The sequence below is a fragment of the Phocoena phocoena genome, chromosome 18 (assembly GCF_963924675.1).
Source record: "Phocoena phocoena chromosome 18, mPhoPho1.1, whole genome shotgun sequence".
In the NCBI taxonomy this organism is placed as follows: Eukaryota; Metazoa; Chordata; class Mammalia; order Artiodactyla; family Phocoenidae; genus Phocoena; species Phocoena phocoena.
The window spans coordinates 18,467,381-18,492,245 of record NC_089236.1 but is presented as its reverse complement, the minus strand read 5'-3'; the positions used below and the strand labels follow the sequence as shown (position 1 = coordinate 18,492,245).

General features: G+C 35.4%; 1 protein-coding gene across 1 annotated transcript in view; it reads left to right on the top strand.

The window, feature by feature from the left end:
• Positions 1 to 699: 699 nt before the first annotated feature.
• The window catches only part of FNDC3A (fibronectin type III domain containing 3A), a 139,829-nt gene continuing 115,663 nt past the window's right edge, over positions 700 to 24,865 (top strand). The window contains exon 1 of the mRNA XM_065895997.1: positions 700 to 798. Within this exon, the coding sequence (XP_065752069.1) occupies positions 700 to 798 (99 nt within the window). The remainder of the gene's footprint in view (positions 799 to 24,865) is intronic.

Below are 24,865 nucleotides of genomic sequence, written 5' to 3'. Positions count from 1 at the left end.
ATCATTGCATTTTAGTTCCTATCCCACTGTTTAGCTAAAGTAGTGGTGGTTAAATTAAATAAATATTATACAGAGGTGGAAGGGATAGAGAGACAGACAGACATGGAATTTATTCATTTTTATTTTTGGCTGTGTTGGGTTTTCATGGCTGCGTACAGGCTTTCTCTAGTTGTGGCGAGCGGGGGCTACTCTTCGTTGTGGTGGGCGGGCTTCTCATTGCGGTGACTTCTCTTGTTGCGGAGCACAGACTCTAGGTATGCGGGCTTCAGTAGTTGTGGCTCGAGCTCTAGAGCGCAGGCTCAGTAGTTGTGGCGCACGGGCTCAGTTGCTCTGCAGCACGTGGGATCTTCCTGGACCACGGCTTGAACCTGTGTCCCCTGCATTGGCAGGCGGATTCTTAACCACTTGCCACCAGGTAAGTCCCCAGACATGGAATTTAAATAGAAGCTCCTGATGTGTATCTTGGTTTGCTGTCTGCATTGACAGACAGCTGGTAAATAAGAAATATATTTCCTTAAATGATCCATTGACAGAAAAAAGCTGTCAACAGAGTATTGTAAAATTTCCTTTGACAAGAATATATCTTTATCTTGAATGTATTATATTTTAATATATTTTTAACAATGTACACACAAATGGCTATGTATTTTTGTTTTTCAGAGTTGGAGGGTTATCCGGTATATTAATGTCTTATTGATAATGGCAGAACATCCACCACTACTGGATACCACTCAGATTTTAAGTAGTGATATTTCTCTCCTATCTGCCCCTATTGTAAGTGCAGATGGAACACAACAGGTAAGGAAACTGAAATGTTTATTTTCTTATGTCTAGTACACATGTATTTCTTTCAGAAGAATGCAAAATTTAGAACAGAATGAGGCATCACAACAGTAGGTTCCTGTTAATTCATATTTTAAACTCCAGTTCAAAATGTTGTTTTGGTTTTATAGGACGATGAAATAATGAGACTGTTTGTGAAGTTGCTTCTAAAATGTCTCACTAATTAATGATTAAATTTCTTGTGTTTATATTTAGTTCCCACTGAAATTTTTTGTTTTACTTTAGACAATGTACTAGTCCCTGAGTGTTTTTTAACTACGTTTAACCTTGTACCTTAATGATTATTATAAATCATTATTTCAAATCATTATGAAATCATGACTTCGTTATGTGATTAAATGACGGCCTGCATTATATTATAATAAAATGTTATCTCTTTTTCTTCTTTTCTCCTCACCGGAATCCCCCCTCCCAAAAGCAAACACACAATTCGTGGTGTGTTTTTCTCCCAACCCAGGGCTTTATAAATAAAGTTATCTTATTTTGTTGAATTTTGCCTCATTCCCCCAATAATCCTAAAGGGATGGGAATGAGGGACTTTCATAAGTACCTGTTATGTGCCAAGCAATGTACTTAATTCTCACAACTACCCTGTATGGTAGTGATTTTAATGTTGTAAGTGAAGAAACAAAGATTAAGGACATAATAAATAATAAGAAGAAGATAGAACAATTTGAGTTCTCACTATATAAAAAACATGTGCTAAGAACTTTATGATCTTATTTAATTCTTTCAGCAATCCTGTCCCTATTGCAGATGAAACAAAATGAGTTTCAGAAAGGCTCAAGATCACACAAAGCTTTTTTGCTCCATTACTCATACTGCTTCCTTGGGACACTAAAATAATGCAGTCTTATTTTGTTACTTTACAAACTTCGTGTCTATAGTGGACAATTATTATTTGCTTACAAGATAAGGGGCTACTTTGTTAACTTGGCTATTGAAAAATCAAGTGATTAGCTTGTGTTCTAAAGTATATATTGGTTTTGATTTTCACATGTGCTCTGATAGCTTTTAGCAGCAACCTCTTTTCACTAAAGTTGCTTTTTATAGTCAAATTTAAGTCCGTTAAGATTTTTTTCTCCCTTAAAAATAATAGATGTGGCAGATATTCATTTACTTCGAGGCTCTGGGAGTGCTTTCAGTTATCATTGTTGCTTCAGGCAGATCACTGGCTTCAAGTTGTTTATAGTGTAATACAAGAAAGAATCTATTAAGCAGCCAATTACAGTACACTGATATAGTTGCTACAGTGTATAGTCTGTTAAAGGGAAGACAGTAGGCTGAAACAAGACCACAGTGCCCTCTCAAGACTTATTTCTCTCTTTTCCCCCAAAAGGAGATTCTATTGGCAGAATTTTTCTTGAAATCTTGAGGGCACCATGGCTAGCATATAGTAGTAGTTGTGTAGATGGATATGGAGAAAGGAGCTGGGAATAGAAGAGCACACTAGAGCAAGATTTGAAGGATCAGGGAGAGTCATTAGGTCTAGAGGACCTAATTTTTTTTAGTTAGGGTTTGAAAAATCAGGTGTCAAGAGGTGGAATAAAGCCTTAAATTCTAACTAGCAAAGACAGTGCCTTGTAGTTTGATAGGGAGAGAGAAAAATGAGTGGAAAGAGCATAGGATTTGGTTCATAGACTTAGATTTGATTTGGGTGACTTAAGACAAAGTATTTAACTTCTCTGTGTATGTTTGCTTCTCTATAAGATAGAGGTAGTAATAGCTGCTTAGAGTAGCTGTAGCTATGAGGGTGAAATGAGCTTGAAGGAGCTCAGTAAATCTTTGCTAAATTTGAATTGAAGCACTTAATAAATGTTTAAAAGACTGAAGAGGGCTTCCCTGGTGGCGCAGTGGTTGGGAGTCCGCCTGCCGATGCAGGGGACACGGGTTCGTGCCCCGGTCTGGGAGGATCCCACATGCCGCGGAGCGGCTGGGCCCGTGAGCCATGGCCGCTGAGCCTGCGCGTCCGGAGCCTGTCCTCCGCAACGGGAGAGGCCACAACAGTGAGAGGCCCGCGTAACGCATAAAAAAAAAAAAAAAAAAAAAAAAGACTGAAGAAACTATATAGGTATGTCAGTCAGGACTTAAGTTAACAGAGATAGTTATAGTAAGATAATAGATAATTATGATGGATCCAGACTAAAGTATAAGTGTAAGAGAGTGGACCAATAGCTATGGTAGAATGTAAGGAACTGAAGAAAAGTAGATAACAGTAAGTAGATAACAACTGACAACATGCATCTCTTTGTCTTAACTCAGGAACTTACTGGTATGCCAAGCATGGCCAAGTTAGAGCTTGCCTCTGGTGATATGACACTACCTGGTTGGTGCCCAGAGTAAAGAAGCAAGCTAAAGACAGTTCCTGACAGGAGGAACTCTCGGGTTCATGCATGTTGTTAAAAATTTAGGAAAACAGATAGGTTGTCCCTTGTCTTTACTCTCTTGGAAATATTATTCTATTTCTTGGGAATATGAGATTTCTGTTCCATCCCTTGATATCAAATTAATTTTCTTATGGCTGGCCATCCAGATTATCTATCTCCTCCTTAATATTTTCTGATTTTTTTAGCAAACATTTTATACAATGTCACATTATACATAGTGGATCTTTTGGCTTATGAATTATACTAGAGGGAATCTCTCCTGATATCATTACTGCTAGTGTTGCTTTTAGCGAAGCTATAATAGACATTTATCATTCATTTTGATTGGCAGCACCTGAACTATTTTTTGTGTTTGAAGAATTTCATTCCCCTTTTTCCTATTAATAAACTTTATTTTTAAAGAGTTTTAGGTTTACAGAAAAATTGAGCAGAGTGGTTTTCTCATATGCCTCTTCCACAGTTTCCCCTATTATTAACATCTTAATAGGTACATTTGTTACAATTAATAAACCATTATTGATACATTATTATTATGTTCCATGGTTTACATCAGGGTTCATTCTTGGTATTGTACAGTTCTATGGGTTTTGACAAATGTGTAATGCTGTATATCACTATTGCAGTATTATACAGAACTGTTTAACTGCCTTAAAACTCCACTGTGCTCTATTATCCCTCCCTCACTCCCCACCCCTGAAACTTTGGCAACCACTGATATTTTTACTGTCCCTATAATTTTTGTCTTTTTCCAGAATATCTTATAATCTGATTCATACAGTATGTACCTTTTTTAGACCAACTTCTTTCACTTAGCAATATGGTCTGGAAAATTTCTTCTTGTGGCTATTTCAATAGCTCCTTTTTGCTATTGTATAATACTTCATTGTTTGAATGTCCTGGTTTATTCATTCACCTGTTAAAGGACAGCTTGATTGTTTCTAGTTTTTGGTGATTATAAATAAAGCTGCTCTAAACATTTATGTGTAGGTTTTTGGATAGACGTAAGTTTTCAACTCAATTGGAGAAATATTTAGGAACATCAGTGCTAGATTGTTTGGTAAGACTCTGTTTAGCTTTATAAGAAACTAACAAACTGTTTTCCAGAGTGGCTATACCATTTCGCATTCTCAAGCATGTCCTCGATTTGAGATTGTATCCTTTCCTGATAGAGCAGGTAAAGCGTTTATGAGTGCTTGTGCTGCCCTGTTAGAACCCACAGATATGCTTTAGGGAATTTGAACTTTAAGCACAAGTGGAATGCTCCCAGCTGTATTCACTATTGCTACCATCAAAAGAAAAGTTCAGGTATTTTGGTTTCTTGTGTGGTTCAGTACTTTCCTAATTTAACTTTACCTTCTCTAATTTTTACTCATTTACCTTCCAAAAATATTGAATGCATTTAAACTTTTGGCTAAGATCTTTCAAAATTCAGTGCCTATCTAGCTTCTTTATCAGAATCTTCTCCATTTCATTAATTTTTTAATTATTATTTTGTAACTCTATAATTATTTTCTCACTTGTACCTGCTTGATTTTGATTTATGGAGGTGACTGAGTAATGACATAGACTAATGCCATTGAAGGCAAAAGTAATGACATAGAGAGACTAATGCCATTGAAGGCAAATTACTTACATTTCCTGAAAGAAGGGAGCACACCATGCCATGCTGGGCCACAAGGGAAACATCAGGTTTTGGTCAGGAGGCAGAAGCAGGAACAAGAGGAAAGCCTAGGCCAAAGCCATTAAATTGGTGTTTTCTCAGGAAAGGCACAACAGTGTAGAGTAAGTAGCTTAGGATTGGCTATTTAATAATTGTGGCAGGCAAGAAATAACAAGTATTGACTAGGATATGGAGAAAAGGGAACCCTTGTATACTGTTGGTAGGAAGGTATGGAGAAAAGGGAACTCTTGTATACTGTTGGAAGGTATGGATAAATTGGTGCAGGCACTATGGAAAACAGTATGGAGATTCCTCAAAAAATTAAAAATAGAACTACTATACGATCCTGCAATTTTATTTCTTGGTATTTATCTGAAGGAAGTGAAATCACTGTCTGGAAAAAATGTATCTACATTTTTGTGTTGCAGCATTATTGTGTTGTGTATGTTGCAGCATTATTTACAGTAGTGAAGACATGGAAACAACCTATGTATCCATCAGTGGATGAAAAGATAATGGTGTGTGTGTATATGTATATGTATGTGTATATGTATGTGTATATGTGTATGCATACACATGATGGAATATTATTCAGTCATGAAAAAGAAGAAAATCTTACCATTTGCCACAACGTGGATGTACCTTGAGGGCATTATGCTGAGTGAAATGTCAGACAGAGAAAGACAATTACTGTGTGGTCTCACTTATGTATGGAATATTTTTTAAAATGAACTTATAGATACAGAGAACAAATTGGTAGTTGCCAGAGGTGGGTGGTTATGGGAGGGTGGGCAAAATGGGTGAAGATGGCCAAAAGGTACAAACATCCAGTTATAAGACAAATAAGTCTTAGGAATGTAATACACAGCAAGGTGACTATAGTTAACAACACTGTATTGTATTTGAAAGTTGCTGAGAGAGTGGATCTTAAAAGTTGTCATCACAAGAAAAAACTTGTAACTATGTGTGGTGGTAGGTGTTGACTAAACTTACTGTGGTAATTATTTTGTGATATATTCATATATCAAATCATTACGTTGTACACTTAAAACTAATATAATGTTCTATCAGTTATATCTCAATTTTAATAGTAATCTTTTTATTTATTTATTTATTTTTATATTTATTTTTGGCTTCATTTCTGTGCGAGGGCTTTCTCTAGTTGCGGCAAGCGGGGGCCACTCTTCATCGTGGTGCACGGGCCTCTTCACTATCGCGGCCTCTTGTTGCAGAGCACAGGCTCAGTAGTTGTGGCTCACGGGCCTAGCTGCTCCGCGGCATGTGGGATCTTCCCAGACCAGGGCTCGAACCCATGTTCCCTGCATTAGCAGGCAGATTCTCAACCACTGCGCCACCAGGGAAGCCCAATTATATCTCAATTTTAAGAGAATAAAAAAAAATAATTCTGGCAGATTTGGGGCTATACAGGTGGTCTTTAGTTTCCTGTTACTTGGCCGTGGGATGGTTTAGGGCAGTGGAAATATTGGCTTGGTGTGTAAGAGTTCAGTAAGGGGGTCAGTTGGAGCTGTAGACTTGAAATTGGTTGGTTTGCATATGAGAGGTGTGCTCCTGGCTGAGCTCTTTACTACCTCTAAGAATTGGTTAGCCCTGGGACAGGCAGTCTCTCCCCAGCCAGCTCAGCCATCAATGCCAAAGCATCATGAACACAGAAAATATGGTTAAAATAATTGGCCCTGTGTTGAAAAGATGCCAAATAGACAAATACAGAATTTAAGAAAACATGAAACATCTCCTCAGCTTACTGTTTTCAAAACCTGTTTAAATTGTAAGCTATAACCTGTATATATAGAAAAGTACATAAAACAAATATATAATATAGCACATGATTAAAGAGCATAAATCTTATAACTGCCAGCCAGACTAAGAGGTAGAATACTGCCAACACCCTAGAAATCCCCTGTGTGTTCCTTCTACATCACAATACCCTCTCTAGTTGGAGGTTACCACTATCCTTACTTCTATGGGAATTACTTCCAGACTTTTCTTTATAGTTTTATCTATGCATACATCACTAAGCAATAATTGTTTAGATTTGCCTATTCTTGATCTTTAACTAAAGTAATCTTTACTGTAACTGTTCTTTTGTGTCTTGCTGGGTTTGTACAACATTGTTTTTAAGATTCATTCTTATTGGATGTTGCTGAAATTTGTTCTTTTCATTGTTGTATAGGATTCCATGTATGGATATACAACAGTATATTCATTTATCTATTCTTGGTGGACATTTGGACAGTTTCTAGTTTGATACTGTTTTTTCTTTTTGATTTGTCAAAACTCTTGATATATATTCTGGATATAAACCTTTTGTTAGTCACCAGTGTGGTGAATGCTTTCTCTTATCCTTGTAACCACACTCTTTAGTGTCTTTTGATGAACAATTCTTAATTGTAATGTGGTCAAATTTATCAGTTCTTTTTATCTAGAGTTAGTGTATTGTTTTTTGTTCAATTCTTTCCTACACTGAGGCAATGAAAATATTTTCCTATATTATCTTCTAAAAAGTATAGTTTTGCTTTGAACATTTTATTCAGAAATCCACTGGATTTCTGTGAATTGTGTCAAGCATGGGTTCAATTTGATTATTTTTCCACACATATATTGAATTATCTCACACCATTTATTGAAGTGACTATCATTTTCCTATCACTTTACAGTGATCTTTATGCCATAAGTTAAGTGACCATATATTTGTGGAATTGTTTCTGGATTATTAATTCTATTCCATTGATCTGTTTGATTATTCCTGTGCCAGGAATACACCAATACTTTAAGTGGAGTCTTGGTATCTAGTAGGGCAAACCATCTCACTTTGTTGTTCTTTGAGAGTGTCTTGATATTCTTGGCCTTTGCATTTACATATAAATTTTAGAATTAGCTTATCAATATACACATACACAGCCTGCTGAGATTTGGGTTTGGAGTACTTTGCATCTATAGATCAAGTTAGGAGAGAATTGACATCTTTATAATATTGAGTCTTTCAGTCCTTGAAGTTGAAGTTGGTATATCTAAGCTATTAGAAATTGTGTGCGTGTGTGTGAAATTTCATATCCTGTTGTTGGTAAATAGAAACACAGTTTATATTTCTTTAATATCTAGCAACCTTGCAGGATAATAATCTCTTATATTTCTATTACTAGAGAGTGGTACCCCCTCCCATTTCCACCCCTTGATTCTTCAACCTGGACTCGCGAGTCCTGGCTATGAGAGAAACAGCACCATATACTGGATACCAATTTAGGGCATATGCCACCTCCTGGAAAACCTTTCTGCAGCCTCGCAAGGTATTGCCACCTAGCTGTTTCTATAACTTAAAACATTAAATATTTTACAGTATTATGATGAAATACATATAAGTGTATATATATACATACACACTTAAACCTGTTGTGAAAGACAGAATCACCAAACTCTAAAGGGAACAACATCTTAAGGAAATGAAACATAATGGTCATGAAATTTTGATGGATCCTGGTCTAAAAATAATTGATTTTCTATTAAATTAACTTCTAGATATTCTACAGTTAGAATAATTCCTAATTCTCTAGTTAAGTGACTTTGTAGTTTGTCAAATCCTGTGCCCCAGAATCCTGTAGAAATTGTTGACTTATAAGAAATGTAATTTGGGCTGAAGTGAGGAGGAAATAAAGAATAACTTCTAAGCAGCACTGAATAAATAAGGAAATGCATTCAACTGAAAATTATCCATGGAATACTGAAAATTCTTTAAAGTGAATCTGATTATAAACTTCTGAATAGGAGTTACTAAATGAAAAGGAGGCTTCTTACAAAAATGATTTTTCCTGTGATCTTTTCTATGTTCTTACATTAGCTTAATACAAAGCAAGATTTTTTTTTGTCAAAAATTATGCAGATGTTTATAGAAATAGAAGTTGAATTCTGCTTTTTCAACTCTCGTAACATTTCCCTTTCAGTAATAAACCATGGTCATTATATATTCAAAGTACTGTTATATATCTTCTTACCACCAGATAGAATGCCCAGGATTCAAAGTCCTGAAATGCATTTGTGTGATTTTTTTCAGAAAAGAACATTTTGAAAATCAGACAAATATGCACATACATGTAAACACATGACAGAAAGTTATACAAGAAATTACAAGCAGGGACTGACCCCAGAAAAAGTTTACATTTTACTATACAACCTTTTGTACCGTATGAAGATTTTTTAATCTTGTGGATTTATTACTTTTTCAATTTAAAAACTAACAGTTGAAAAAAGAAAAAAAACCACGCAGTTCCAAGTGTACATATACACATATATCACAGGAAGAAAAGCTCTGGACACATACATACGCATTTATTAACAGTGGTTCTTCTTTTCAGGAAAGAGAGATCTGTTGACAAGAGGTGGAAATTTTGCTTTATCCAAACTGTTTTAAGATTTTAGAATGTCTTTATTTAAACGAACATATGTCAGAAAAGTGCGTAAATCATTTCTGTGCAGCCCAATTAAAAAAATAAAGTGAACATAGCCCCTGTAACCACCCTCAGGTCAAGAAATAGAACTTTACCAGCACCTCCAAGGCACTTCTTGGGAAGGATTACCCTTGCAACCCTTCCCAAGAAGTAACCCCTCTCTCCCAGAGAGTATCCCTTTTTTCCTCCCCAAACCAAGGATAAGTTTTGCCTGATTTGAATTTTACATAAATCGAATTATACTGTATATATTATTTTGCTCAATATTATATGCATAAGATTTATCTATGTTACCACCTGTAACATAGTATTTGCTGCATAATATTCCATTCTATGAATATACATTAATCGCTTCAATTTACTTTTTTTTTTTTTTTAACATCTTTATTGGGGTATAATTGCTTTCCAGTGGTGTGTTAGTTTCTGCTTTATAACAAAGTGAATCAGTTATACATATACATATGTTCCCATATCTCTTCCCTCTTGCGTCTCCCTCCCTCGCACCCTCCCTATCCCACCCCACCAGGCGGTCACAAAGCACTGAGCTGATCTCCCTGTGCTATGCGGCTGCTTCCCACTAGCTATCTACCTTACGTTTGGTAGTGTATATATGTCCATGCCTCTCTCTCGCTTTGTCACAGCTCACCCTTCCCCCTCCCCATATCCTCAAGTCCGTTCTCTAGTAGGTCTGTGTCTTTATTCCTGTCTTACCCCTAGGTTCTTCATGACATTTTTTTTCTTAAATTCCATATATATGTGTTAGCATACAGTATTTGTCTCTCTCTTTCTGACTTACTTCACTATGTATGACAGACTCTAGGTCTATCCACCTCATTACAAATAGCTCAATTTCGTTTCTTTTTATGGCTGAGTAATATTCCATTGTATATATGTGCCACATCTTCTTTATCCATTCATCCGATGATAGGCACTTAGGTTGTTTCCATCTCCAGGCTATTGTAAATAGAGCTGCAATGAACATTTTGGTACATGACTCTTTTTGAATTATGGTTTTCTCAGGGTATATGCCCAGTAGTGGGATTGCTGGGTCATAGGGTAGTTCTATTTGTAGGTTTTTAAGGAACCTCCATACTGTCCTCCATAGTGGCTGTACCAACTCACATTCCCACCAGCAGTGCAAGAGTGTTCCCTTTTCTCCAGCATTTGTTGTTTCTAGATTTTTTGATGATGGCCATTCTGACTGGTGTGAGATGATATCTCATTGTAGTTTTGATTTGCATTTCTCTAATGATTAATGATGTTGAGCATTCTTTCATGTGTTTGTTGGCAGTCTATATCTTCTTTGGAGAAAAGTCTATTTAGGTCTTCTGCCCATTTTTGGATTGGGTTGTTTGTTTTTTTGTTATTGAGCTGCATGAGCTGCTTGTAAAGTTTGGAAATTAATCCTTTGTCAGTTGATTCATTTGCAAATATTTTCTCCCATTCTGAGGGTTGTCGTTTGGTCTTCTTTATGGTTTCCTTTGCTGTGCAAAAGCTTTGAAGTTTCATTAGGTCCCATTGGTTTATTTTTGTTTTTATTTCCATTTCTCTAGGAGGTGGGTCAAAAAGGATCTTGCTGTGATTTATGTCCTAGAGTGTTCTGCCTATGTCTTCCTCTAAGAGTTTGATAGTTTTTGGCCTTACATTTAGGTCTTTAATCCATTTTGAGTTTATTTTTGTGTATGGTGTTAGGGAGTGATCTAATCTCATACTTTTACATGTACCTGTCCAGTTTTCCCAGCACCACTTATTGAAGAGGCTGTCCTTTCTCCACTGTACATTCCTGCCTCCTTTATCAAAGATAATGTGACCATATGTGTGTGGGTTTATCTCTGGGCTTTCTATCCTGTTCCATTGATCTTTCTGTTTTTGTGCCAGTACCATACTGTCTTGATTACTGTAGCTTTGTAGTATAGTCTGAAGTCAGGGAGCCTGATTCCTCCAGCTCCGTTTTTCGTTCTCAAGATTGCTTTGGCTATTCGGGGTCTTTTGTGTTTCCATACAAATTGTGAAATTTTTTGTTCTAGTTCTGTGAAAAATGCCATTGGTAGTTTGATAGGGATTGCACTGAATCTGTAGATTACTTTGGGTAGTATAGTCATTTTCACAATGTTGATTCTTCCAATCCAAGAACATGGTATATCTCTCCATCTGTTTGTATCATCTTTAATTTCTTTCATCAGTGTCTTATAGTTTTCTGCATACAGGTCTTTTGTCTCCTTAGGTAGGTTCAATTTACTATTGATGGAAACTTGGGTTGTTTCCAGTTTTTGATTATCACAAGTAGTTCTTCAAAACATTCTTGTACACTACTTTTATACATGTGCATGCTTTTCTTTTGGGTATATACCTAATAGTGGAGTGCATGGATCATAGGGAATATATATGTTCAAATAGTAACTATTACTTTTTGTTGTTGTTTATCTCTACTTATACATCTCAGAATACCTCAAGTACAATTGAACTCTCCTCATATTCCCTCAAACACCAAACTTTTACTACTACTTCTGTCTTTCCTTATTGTGGAGGGCTATTATTTTCCCCAAATAGCTGCTGCCTCCCTCTAGGGTAAGATTATTTTTTCCCGCCCCACTGATGGCAAAGAAAAAGGTTTCCAAAGAGGCTGTACCAGTTTACACTTCCACAGGCAGTGTATTGTTGGCAGTTGCTCTACAGTCAAATCGTTTGGAATTGTCTGTTTCATTTTATCTATTATCATGATAGGTATGTATACTAGTTGAATTTTAGAGGAAATATCCACATACCTCCTGTGTGAACAAAAATAAATATACTTTCCTCTTGGGGAATATCTGAATAAAATGCCTATTATTTAATTAGTAAACATCAATTCCAGTGTCTTATATGTGTCTATAAACATAATTGACCACCTAATGGTCTGTATACCTATGTAATATAGAAATTGGCATTTTAAAACGAAAACAGTTGGTAAACTTAACTGGCACATTAGTAAGTGCTTTTTTTTAAACATCTTTATTGTAGTATAGTTGCTTTACAGTGGTGTGTTAGTTTCTGCTTTATAACAAAATGAGTCAGCTATACATATACATATATCCCCGTATCTCCTCCCTCTTGCATCTCCCTCCCACCCTCCCTATCCCACCCCTCTAGGTGGTCACAAAGCACCGAGCTGATCTCCTTGTGCTATGCGGCTGCTTCCCATTAGCTATTTTACATTTGGTAGTATATATAAGTCCATGCCACTCTCTCACTTTAGCATTTGTTGTAAAGCTGGTTTGGTGGTGCTGAATTCTCTTAACTTTTGCTTGTGTATAAAGGTTTTAATTTCTCCGTCAAATCTGAATGAGATCCTTGCTGTGTAAAGTAATCTTGGTTTTAGGTTTTGCCCTTTCATCACTTTAAATATGTCCTGCCACTCCCTTCTGGCTTGCAAAGTTTCTGCTGAAAGATCAGCTGTTAACCTTATGGGGATTCCTTTGTATGTTATTTGTTGTTTTTCTCTTGCTGCTTTTAATATTTTTTCTTTGTATTTAATTGTTGATAGTTTTATTAATATGTGTCTTGGTGTGTTTCTCCTTGGATTTATCCTGTATGGGACTCTCTGTACCTGCTGGACTTGATTAACTATTTCCTTTCCCATATTAGAGAACTTTTCAACTATAATCTCTTCAAATATTTTCTCAGTCCCTTTCTTTTTCTCTTCTTCTGGGACCTCCTGTAATTCGAATGTTGGTGTGTTTTATGTTGTCCCAGAGGTCTCTGAGACTGTCCTCAATTCTTTTCATTCTTCTTTCTTTATTCTGCTCTGTGGTAGTTATTTCCACTATTGTATCCTCCAGGTCTCTTATCCATTCTTCTGCCTCAGTTATTGTGCAGTTGAATCCTTCCAGAGAATTTTTAATTTCATTTATTGTGGTGTTCATCATTGCTTGTTTGCGCTTTAGTTCTTCTAGGTCCTTGTGAAACGTTTCTTGTATTTCTCCATTCTGTTTCCAAGATTTTGGATCATCTTTACTTTGGATCAAAATTTACTTTGGTGATGGTTGTACAAATCTGTGTGTATACTAGAAACCACTGAATTGTACTGTTTAAAGGGTAAATTTTATAGTGTATGGATTATATCTCATTAAAAAATATCTTAAAACCCATCTCCATATTTTAGATGTGTTTATATAAATGTGATTGCTGGTAATCTAGAAATAAATTATTGTTATAAGACTTGTCAGTCTTTGATAAATTGGCTAAATTTATAGAATCAATTTCAGAATTAAAACATTTCTAAATATATGATGATAAATTGTTTGCATAGTGACACTGTCTACTTCCTTGCATATTTATCTGCATATAGTATTTATAAGCTATAAATATACTGACATACTCGAAGATGAGAGAGCTAAAATAAATAAAATTACTAAAACTGTGGCTTTAAAATGAAATGTATTTGGAAGCAGCATACTATTAAAATTCCAACTTATTGACTGACATTGTATCATCCAGAAGCAGTTGCTACCATAGCTCTTTGTTGATTTAGTTGTTACAGTGACCTGATAAATTCCTTTCAACAGGAAGCTTATTATTATACATTGGCTAATTTGATTGGAAACAAGGTTTGAGGTAGGTATTGATGAATATACTGATAATCGATAGTACCTTTAACATCCCACCTCTATCTGTGTTTTCACCCAAGATAGCTATAAAATGCTCTATGATTCTACTTTGAATGGAGTTTTAAAGGTTGACTTATTAAGCGAAGGACAGTCTGAGGGCCAATTTGACAATAAAGATTCCCTCAGTATTTGGTGAATGCAACACATTGGAATACTTGGAGAAGAAACTGTTGACTCTTACAGCAGCCTTTGGTAGCTGTAGTAGCAGTAATTGAATGAGGAAATTAAAGAGGTTTCGAGAAAGAATAAGTGCTAAGATTTTGGAAGTGGCTTTACTGATAAGCATGTTTATGACTGAACATATCACTTATATGTGGAATCTAAAATACAACACAAATGAACATATCTACAAAACAGAAAAAGACTTACAGATACAGAGAACAGACTTGTGCTTGCCAAGGGGGAAGAAGGGTGGGGGAGGGAAGGATTGGGATTAGCTGATGCAAACTAGTATGTATAGGATGGAAAAACAACAAGGTCCTATAGTATAGCACAGGGAACTATATTTAATATCTTATGATAAACCATAATGGAAAAGAATATGAAAAAATATATATGTATAACTGAGTCATTTTGCTATACAGCAGAAATTAACACAACATTGTAAATCAACTATACTTCAATAAAATTTAAAAAACAAAAATACTATTAGAACATCAATATTTTAAGTGGGTAAATTATATATAAATGAAGCTATTTTAGCTTATTGCTTACATTTATTGCTAAGATGTGTATTTTAACATTTTACCAGAAAGTTAAAATTTATGGAGTTATTTTTTTATTTTTATTTATTTATTTTGCTATTTTATTTTTATTTATTTATTTTTTTAACATCTTTATTGGAGTATAATTGCTTTACAATGGTGTGTTAGTTTCTGCTTTATAACAAAGTGAAACAGCTATAGATATATATATATATCCCCATATCTCTTCCCTCTTGCATCTCCCTCCCTCCCACCCTCCCTATCCCACCCCTCTAGGTGGTCACAAACCACTGAGCTGATCTCCCTGTGCTATGTGGCTGCTTCCCACTAGCTTTCGATTTTACATTTGGTAGTGTATATATGTCCATGCCACTCTCTCACTTTGTCCCGGTTTAGCCTTCCCCCGACCGTGTCCTCAAGTCCATTCTCTAGTAGGTCTGCGTCTTTATTCCTGTCCTGCCCCTAAGTTCTTCATGACCTTCTTTTTTTTTTAGATTCCATATATATGTGTTAGCATACGGTATTTGTTTTTCTCTTTCTGACTTATTTCACTCTGTATGACAGACACTAGCTCCATCCACCTCACTAAAAATAACTCAATTTTGTTTCTTTTTATGGCTGAGTAATATTCCATTGTATACATATGCCACATCTTCTTTATCCATTCATCTGTTGATGGACACTTAGGTTGTTTCCATGTCCTGGCTATTGTAAATAGAGCTGCAGTGAACATTGCGGTACATGACTCATTTTGAATTATGGTTTTCTCAGGGTATATGCCCAGTAGTGGGATTGCTGGGTCATATGGTAGTTCTGTTTTTAGTTTTTTAAGGAACCTCCATACTGTTCTCCATAGTGGCTGTATCAATTTATGTTCCCACCAACAGTGCAAGAAGGTTCCCTTTTCTCCACACCCTCTCCAGCATTTATTGTTTCTAGATTTTTTGATGATGGCCATTCTGACTGGTGTGAGATGATACCTCATTGTAGTTTTGATTTGCATTTCTCTCATGATTAATGATGTTGAGCATTTTTTCACGTGTTTGTTGGCAATCTGTATATCTTCTTTGGAGAAATGTCTGTTTAGGTCTTCTGCCCATTCTTGAATTGGGTTGTTTGTTTTTTGATGTTGAGCTGCATGAGCTGCTTGTGTATTTTGGAGATTAACCGTTTGACAGTGGCTTCGTTTGCAAATATTTTCTCCCATTCTGAGGGTTGTCTTTTCGTCTTGTTTATGGTTTCCTTTGCTGTGCAAAAGCTTTGAAGTTTCATTAGGTCCCATTGGTTTATTTTTGTTTTTATTTCCATTTCTCTAGGACGTGAGTCAAAAAGGTTCTTGCTGTGATTTATGTCATAGAGTGTTCTGCCTATGTTTTCCTCTAAGAGTTTTACAGTGTCTGGCCTTATGTTTAGGTCTTTAATCCATTTTAAGTTTATTTTTATGTATGGTTTTAGGGAGTGTTCTAATTTCATTCTTTTACATGTAGCTGTCCAGTTTTCCCAGCACCACTTATTGAAGAGGCTGTCTTTTCTACATTGTGTATTCTTGCCTCCTTTATCAAAAATAAGGTAACTATATGTGTGTGGGTTTATCTCTGGGCTTTCTATCCTGTTCTATTGATCTATCTTTCTGTTTTTGTGCCAGTACCATACTGTCTTCATTACTATAGCATTGTAGTATAGTCTGAAGTCAGGGAGCCTGATTCCTCCATCTCTGTTTTTCTTTCTCAAGATTGCTTTGGCTATTCGGGGTCTTCTGTGTTTCCATACATATTGTGAAATTTTTTGTTCTAGTTCTGTGAAAAATGCCATTGGTAGTTTGATAGGGATTGCATTGAATCTGTAGATTGCTTTGGGTAGTATAGTCATTTTCACAATGTTGATTCTTCCAGTCCCAGCACATGGTATATCTCTCCATCTGTTTGTATCATCTTTAATTTCTTTCATCAGTGTCTTATAGTTTTCTGCATACAGGTCTTTTGTCTCCTTAAGTAGGTTTATTCTTAGGTATTTTATTGTTTTTGTTGCAATGGAAAATGGAAGTGTTTCCGTAATTTCCTTTAAGGTTTTTCATCATTAGTGTATAGGAATGCAAGAGATTTCTGTGCACTAATTTTGTATCCTGCTACTTTACCGAATTCATTGATTAGGTCTAGTAGTTTTCTGGTAGCATCTTTAGGATTCTCTATGTATAGTATCATGTCATCTGCAAACAGTGACAGCTTTATTTCTTCTTTTCCGATTTGGATTCCTTTTATTTCTCTTTCTTCTCTGATTGCTGTGGCTAAAACGTCTAAAACTATGTTGAATAATAGTGGTGAGAGTGGGCAACCTTGTCTTGTTCCTGATCTTAGTGGAAATGCTTTCAGTTTTTCACCATTGAGGACAATGTTGGCTGTGGGTTTGTGATACGTGGCCATTATTATGTTGAGGTAAGTTCCCTCTATGCCTACTTTCTGCAGGGTTTTTATCATAAATGGGTGTTGAATTTTGTCAAAAGCTTTTTCTGTATCCGTTGAGATGATCATATGGTTTTTCTCCTTCAGTTTGTTAATATGGTGTATCACACTGATTGATGTGCGTATTTTGAAGAATCCTTGCATTCCTGGGATAAACCCCACTTGGTCACGGTGTATGATTCTTTTAATGTGCTGTTGGATTCTGTTTGCTAGTATTTTGTTGAGGATTTTTGCATCTATGTTCATCAGTGATTTTGGCCTGTAGTTAGTTTTCTTTGTGACATCTTTGTCTGTTCTTGGTATCGGGTGATGGTGGCCTCGTAGAATGAGTTTGGAGTGTTCCTCCCTCTGCTATATTTTGGAAGAGTTTGAGAAGGATAGGCGTTAGCTCCTCTCTAAATGTTTGATAAAATTCGCCTGTGTAGCCATCTGGTCCTGGGCTTTTGTTTGTTGGAAGATTTTTAATCACAGTCTCAATTTCAGTGCTTGTGATTGGTCTGTTTATATTTTCCATTTCTTCCTGGTTCAGTCTAGGAAAGTTGTGCTTTTCTAAGAATTTGTCCATTTCTTCCAGGTTATCCGTTTTATTGGCATAGTAGTTGCTTGTAGTAATCTCTCATGATCCTTTGTATTTCTGCAGTGTCCGTTGTTACTTCTCCTTTTTCATTTCTAATTTTGTTGATTTGCGTCTCCTCCCTTTTTTTCTTGATGAGTCTGGCTAATTATGGAGATTGTATAACTTCTTTTTTTTACTAGTCTAAAGTCTTTATAATTTGACTGTAGAATTTCAGAGATTATTTAAGAATGATCAGTCCTTTCTACCATTGTCAATAAATATAAATGTGGAAATTTTAGAAGGTACATTAGGAAAAAGGAAAGCTATGACAGGCTATTGTAAAACACTGGAAAGAAAATAAGTCTTTTCAGGCACTAATTAACCTTCTTTTCTTTTTTTAAAAAAAATTATTATTTATTTTTGGCTGCATTGGGTCTTTGTTGCTGCACTTGGGCTTTCTCTAGTTGTGGCGGAGGTGGGGTGCTACTCTTCATTGCGGTGTGCGGGTTTCTCACTGCGGTGGCTTCTCTAGTTGCAGAGCATGGGCTCTAGGCGCACGGGCTTCAGTAGTTGGGGCACGTGGGCTCAGTTGCTCTGCAGCATGTGGGACCTTCCCAGAACAGGGCTTGAACCTGTGTCCCCTGCGTTGGCAGGAGGATTCTTAACGACTGCACACAAGGGAAGCCCCTAGCATTCATTTTTAAACAGTGTTCTCAGTATACATTTTAGTTAATTTGTTAATATGTTTGAAATGATACTATTTCATACATAAACACTTATTATTAGAATAATTTATTGCAAAGTTTAAAGTAACCTAATAGTATTTGTCATCCATATAACTTTTTCGTCATAATACTTTTGAAACTTAGAATTATTTAAGCAACTCTTTTTTACTTGATCCTATCAGGTTGTAAGACATTTAGTCTGAGTATTTCTCATGACTTTAATTCTAAATCTCAATATAAAAACTTGTGTGTTTGAGTTTTAATGAGCATAATGAATTGATTTCAAAATACTGATGCAGTTTATGTAAGAAAACTTACTCTTCTGTGAGGAGACTGTCAGCATATAAACTTTTTGTTTTGCTTTTTAAAAAAGCAGTGGGGCTTCCCTGGTGGCGCAGTGGTTGAGAGTCCTCCTGCCTATGTAGGGGACGCGGGTTTGTGCACCGGTCCGGAGGATCCCACATGCCGCGGAGCGGCTAGGCCCGTGAGCCATGGCCACTGAGCCTGCGGGTCCGGAGCCTGTGCTCCACAACGGGAGAGGCCACAACAGTGAGAGGCCCGCGTACCGCAAAAAACAACAACAAAAAACATAAAGCAGTAATTTTTATTAAAAAGATAAATTAGTTCATTTTCATACTGGGAGTGTTCATGTTCAGGTGGTATATGATGTCATTTGAGTATAATCTATATGAACAGTGAATTCACATTTTTAACTCAATCCTAAGATCAACAAAATAAATAAGTGTGCAAATGCTTTGTTAACAGTAAAGTAAAAAAACACAGCTTTTAGCTGGTGATGTTGTAATCATCCCCTTGACACCCTGAATTTATTTTGAATGTCAGTTTTTAAAGAACAATAGAATGATTAAAAATATATGGACATGCAAACCCAAAAGAATAGAAATTTGAAGTGACAGTGATATGTTAATTATTGCGAAGTCTATATAATTTTCTTTAAACATAATTTCATTTTATTTAAAATAGAAAAATGTAAATATGACCTTTTAGCAGAACTGGCTTTAGAAACTAAAGATTTAATTGTTGCCAACCCTCACATAAATCTTCAATGGAATACAGGGTGCACTTGTGCAGGTATAACCCTTTTTAGTAGGATTAGTAAGAGAATGAAGGACAGATCTTTTCATAAGCCAGTAGGTGAAGATGCAAATCCTTAGTCACATATATACACACAAAGGCATGGCGTGATGTGCACACAAACAACTGAATGTCACATGTGTACGTACATTGTCTATATATATTTTTGGTGGGGGGGGATATTACATCACTTTTCTACCATTGTCAGTAAATGAAGTATTCCACAGTCTACATTATTAATTAGGATTCCCTTTGTACTGGATTTAAAGGAAATATTATTTTTGAGGGTCTACTGTATGTCAGGCACTGTGCTGGCATTTTACATATAGTGTTTCCCTTAATCCTTCAAAAACACTGTATTTTAGAAAAGACACTAAAGCTCATGGAGGTAAATTTGTCTAAAAATCACACATTTATTAAGCAATAGAGTAGAGTTTCAATATAGAATTGCCTGATTACAAATTCATATTTTTTCTGTTACAGTACTTTTATTTCTAAAAAATTGTGAAGGCAAATGAGCCTAAAAGAAAAAAAAATTTTTTAAGTATTTTCTAGTTATCACAAATTATACCTTGTATTCTAACTTAGCATTGTAATTGGCTGTAACTATCTCCCTTACTGATTCATCCTTACATCCTCAACTCTGCAAAAAGTGCCTAATATATAGTATTTGCTTATTAATTATTTGTCAAATAAATAAATGAGTAGATGGTTGACAGATCTCAATTGTTTGTATGCTGGTATCAAGCATGTATTCTTAGCTGAGTTTGAAAGTGATTTTCTTTCATAGGACTAAAAACTAAACTCAAATTCATTAGTTTGATAGTTGTCCTTTTATTTACAATTATTAATCTCTATTTAGACTTCAGCTGAAATATATTACATCAGCCAGTTCATCTACAGATTAACAGGATCTAGTGAAGTATGAAGCATGATTGAAAATTCTTATAGTGAAGTCAGTTTAATATCACGTTGATGTTTAAATAATTCAGACTTGTTTATGAAATGAATTTCCCAGCTTAATTTCTTAGGAAAATCAGATAATGAGTTCAAATTTATACATAATAAGGTTGGGTGCCTGAAGTTTATCAAGGTAAATAAATTCAGAAATTAGTTGGAAATATAATTTTGGAGCTTGGGGAATCTAGAGATATACCCTAATATGGTAGCCATTAACTACATGTGGCTATTTAAACTAATTAAAATTAAATAAGATCAAAGAAGATTAGTTCTTCATTCTTACTAGTCACATTCCAAATGCTCAGTAGCACTTGTGTACATATACAGACCATATATAGCCAAATATAGCTAGAGGCTCTTACCAGCACCAAGATAGAACACTTCCATCATCACAGAAAGTTCTGTCGGCTAGCCCTGTTCTCAGAGCCAGAGGAAAAGATTTAGGAGCTATTCAGAGACTGGACAGTAGTTAATTCAGCAAACATTTGTTTAACTTCTGTAGTCTCTGTAACTGCATATTAAAATAAATAGACTGAAGTCAAGAAGGGCTCATGTAGTGGAGCTGACAACATGCAAACAAGTGAATACAATCATGTGCTAAATGTTATTATAGAACGATGTACAAAGTGCTGTGGGCTCTAATACAGGAATAATCTAACTCTGCTTTAGGGTGTCAGCATCTTGAAGGATGGGTAGTATTTCTTGAAGAAGGAAATTGTTCCTCATAGGAAAATGTCAGCAAAGTCAAGTGTGAATCAAATATCGTGCTAGAGAATAGTAAATAAATCACAGACCAGGAAATGAAGATGAAAGTATTGACTATGCAACACTAGATTGAAAGGAATAAAGCAGATGGATAGCTGGAAAGCTATAGGGTGGGCAGTACAGGAAAATATGGGAAGTAAGAGGCAGGCAGGTGTCCAGCACCAGTTCAGGAGAAATTTCATAAATATTGTGTCCTGTGTGTGTTCTCTCTGTTTTGTGTAAATTAGTCCATTTCTCCTAAGCTAGAGGGCAAATTCTTACAGCAGCAGATCTGCACTGATAAAAATAGTAATACTAAGAGCTACACATACAGTGCTTACAGTAACAACAGCTAATATACATAAATAGTGCTCAGAACATGCCAGTTGCTGTCCTAAGCACTTGACATATGTTAACTCATTTAGTCATCACAGCAACCCCATGAGTATTGAGTTAATTTGAAGGCTTTCAACCACAGATTGAGAAACTACATTGCTAAAGGTATGTTAACTATTATTTAAGGGTACAAGGCCCATAGGATTTTCCCTTTTATTATTACTCTAAACCTCTTTAAGTTGGTGCCCTAGACCAAGCATGAAGAAGCAGTTGGATAAGGAAGAGGGAAAAGGATTAGGCATTCCAGACAGTTTTGTTCAGGTGTTCTTATAATAAGAGGATTTTAGGACACAGACACACATAGAGGGAAGGACCATGTGAAAACAGGAAAAATACAGCCATTTACACGCTTAGGAGAGGGGCCTCAGAAGGAAGCAATTTTGAACTTTTAACCTCCAGAACTATGAGAAAACAAATTTTTGTTCAAGTTCCCCAGACTTGGTACTGTGTTATGGCAGCCCTAGCAAACTAATACGATAGCCAAGATAATACATCTGTAAATACTGGAAAGCATGTATATATGTTTTTGATTTCTGGGTTGATTTCTTGTTCTGTCTGCTAAACCCTCTACTGAGTTTCATAAATAGAGCTGTGAGGTACTTGCTTTGTTCTCCTCAGACCTAACTTAGTGTCAGTCTTAATGTACAGTGAGGAATGCAAGTTGTGTGTCCTTTGACGTACAGAGGAAAAAATTAAATTATATACACAAATTGATGCTGTCCGTAAACATTCTCCTCTTTATTGTTTTCAATGATTATATTTGGTTTTGTAGGTTATTTTTATAAAAATATAGGTGAACATTTTTAGAAATTAATATATCCTTAATGTTTCATAGGTATATATCCCTCAGAATAAACAATTCAAACTGTTAGAGTTTAACAGTAGAAACAAACTTTAAAATGATTTCCTAAATTCAAAAGTTAAATTTTTGTTACCTCCACAGAACAAATTACTTATAATAATTCGGCTTTTTTTTTCTGTTGTTTCCTTTAGAGATTATATATAGAATATTAACACTAACCTTATATCTTTTACTAAATCCTTTAGGATTTAAAGTAGTGGTACTTTCTGGAACAATAAATAATAGCACGGTTTTTCTGATGGCCATCTTAGGAATTTATGAGTAATTACATTAGAAAACTGATTATTTCCATGGGATTCAGGTTAGGGGGAAAATACCAAACTCCTTACCCCCTGGAAATAGACCTAAATATGTACATATTGTTTTGAAAATTTCAGAGTGATTCTAAGAAGTATTCCTTTTCATCTAGTGCACATTTTCTCATCTAATACACTTTATTGGTGCCATGGGTCATGTGAAAGATTGCTCTTTTTCCTATTCTCGTTTTACATATAAAGAACTTTAACAACAATTCAGTAAAATTGAAGTACATGGCCAAGGAATTTTGTATTTCTGAAATGCAAAAGAATATTTTCAAAGTTATATTTAGCAATGATTAGTAGCGATTGAAAATTAAATGACAAGGTACAATTTATACCTAGGTGTTTATGTTTTTTAAAAATTGTTCACTCATTGTGTTTCCTTTATAATATATGCAAATATTATTAATAAACGATTATGCCCTGACATTTGAATAAAGTCAATTTTTTGTATAATGAAGTATAAATAAATTAATTTTGGCACTTTTATGTAGTACAGATTCCAAGGTGGTACCTAAGTCCTATATTTTTTATTGTAAATGCTCATTTGAATTTGCCTCATTTAAGTGGTTAGCTGATATAAATTAAGTTTTAAGTCCACTACACTGGGAGTTTTCCATAAGAGAACAGTTGTTTGAATGGTTTTGTAAAATGAAGTAACTTTTTCAGTAACACCAATAATCTCTTATTTTACTTTTTAAAATACAAATCTACATTGGACTAAATGATAGCTGAGGTTTCCTTAGCTCTAACTTTTCCCAGGCTGTATGCCCTGTTTGTTTAGAGGTGTTTATGTCAGGCTTGCTGATTTCTGATATCTGTCTATGCACCTTGGTCCTTCTCTTTCTTTCCTCACTCCAGAGACGTCTTTTTCTGCTATCTTGCTTTTTTTGAAAATTCTTTCTTTCTCTAAGGAAGTAATTTTATATTTGAGCCTCTTAAATGTTGTCTGTCTTCTTCCATAACTTCTCCAAGCCACTGTATATTTTTAATTATTTATTAGGGAATACAGGGAGTATTAAATTTTAATTACATTTTTCTAGATTTTTCTAGTCTTCATTAATGTATATACTAGGCATGGTTATAGCTTTAATCAGTGACATTTTCATTATAGTACTTTTCTGTTACTGTTTAATGTAACATTTTGTGTAAATATTTCCACGTATCATCATAGCCTACTTGTAAGAATAATTTAAAAATCTACATGGTATGGCATTATTTAGAGTCATTGTCAACTTTAATCTGCCGTTTGGTGGTAGCCATCTTATCCAGGGCTTCCCTGGTGGCGCAGTGGTAGCCATCTTATCCAAAACATATGTTTCAAGCATATGTTTCTCTGTTATTCAAGAAGTAATGTAAATATTAGTAGTACTGAATATTTAAGTTCAGAATACATTTAAAATGTTCAGTAGCTCTACATATCTCTGTTCAGAATGCTAGAAGTTGAACAATTGGCACATATTCAGGCAATTGCTTTTATCAATTGTCTACTCACCCCCTGGTGACACTGTTAACTGAAGCCAGGCATTAAAAGCATTTTCACTAAAGAATGACAAAAGAAAACTGCCTGGCTAATCTATCCTGCGAGCTGAGTGAGGTCTTGAGCATGGCACTGTGGATATGGGGATGTAAGAAATGAAAGAAACTGAGTGGAGAAGAGAACATAGTTAGTGATTTTATGGAGTGTAATGAAACTGTCAGGTCTGAACTCTGAATTTTTAAAGAGGTTAGGAAATGGAAGATCAGCAGTGCATTTGAGATACATACAAGTATGATCATTTGTTTTTGTGAAATTTGAAGATGTTGAAGAATCTCATTTTCAAAAGTCCAAGCAAGTACTTCATAATCATTTTATGATACTGTATTTGTGGAATGTGCTGTGTAGTATTTCCCTATGCTAATAGAGACATCAATGATAAGAAACACAAAATGATGGATAATTTGCCAGGGTTCCTCACCTGTCACAATTCTGAGAGTTACTTTGTTTACAAGATTTCTGTGTTCACCAAATTAGATTATATATGTCAAGAAGCTGCACTAATTCATTTATGGCAGTGCTGGAAACAGTT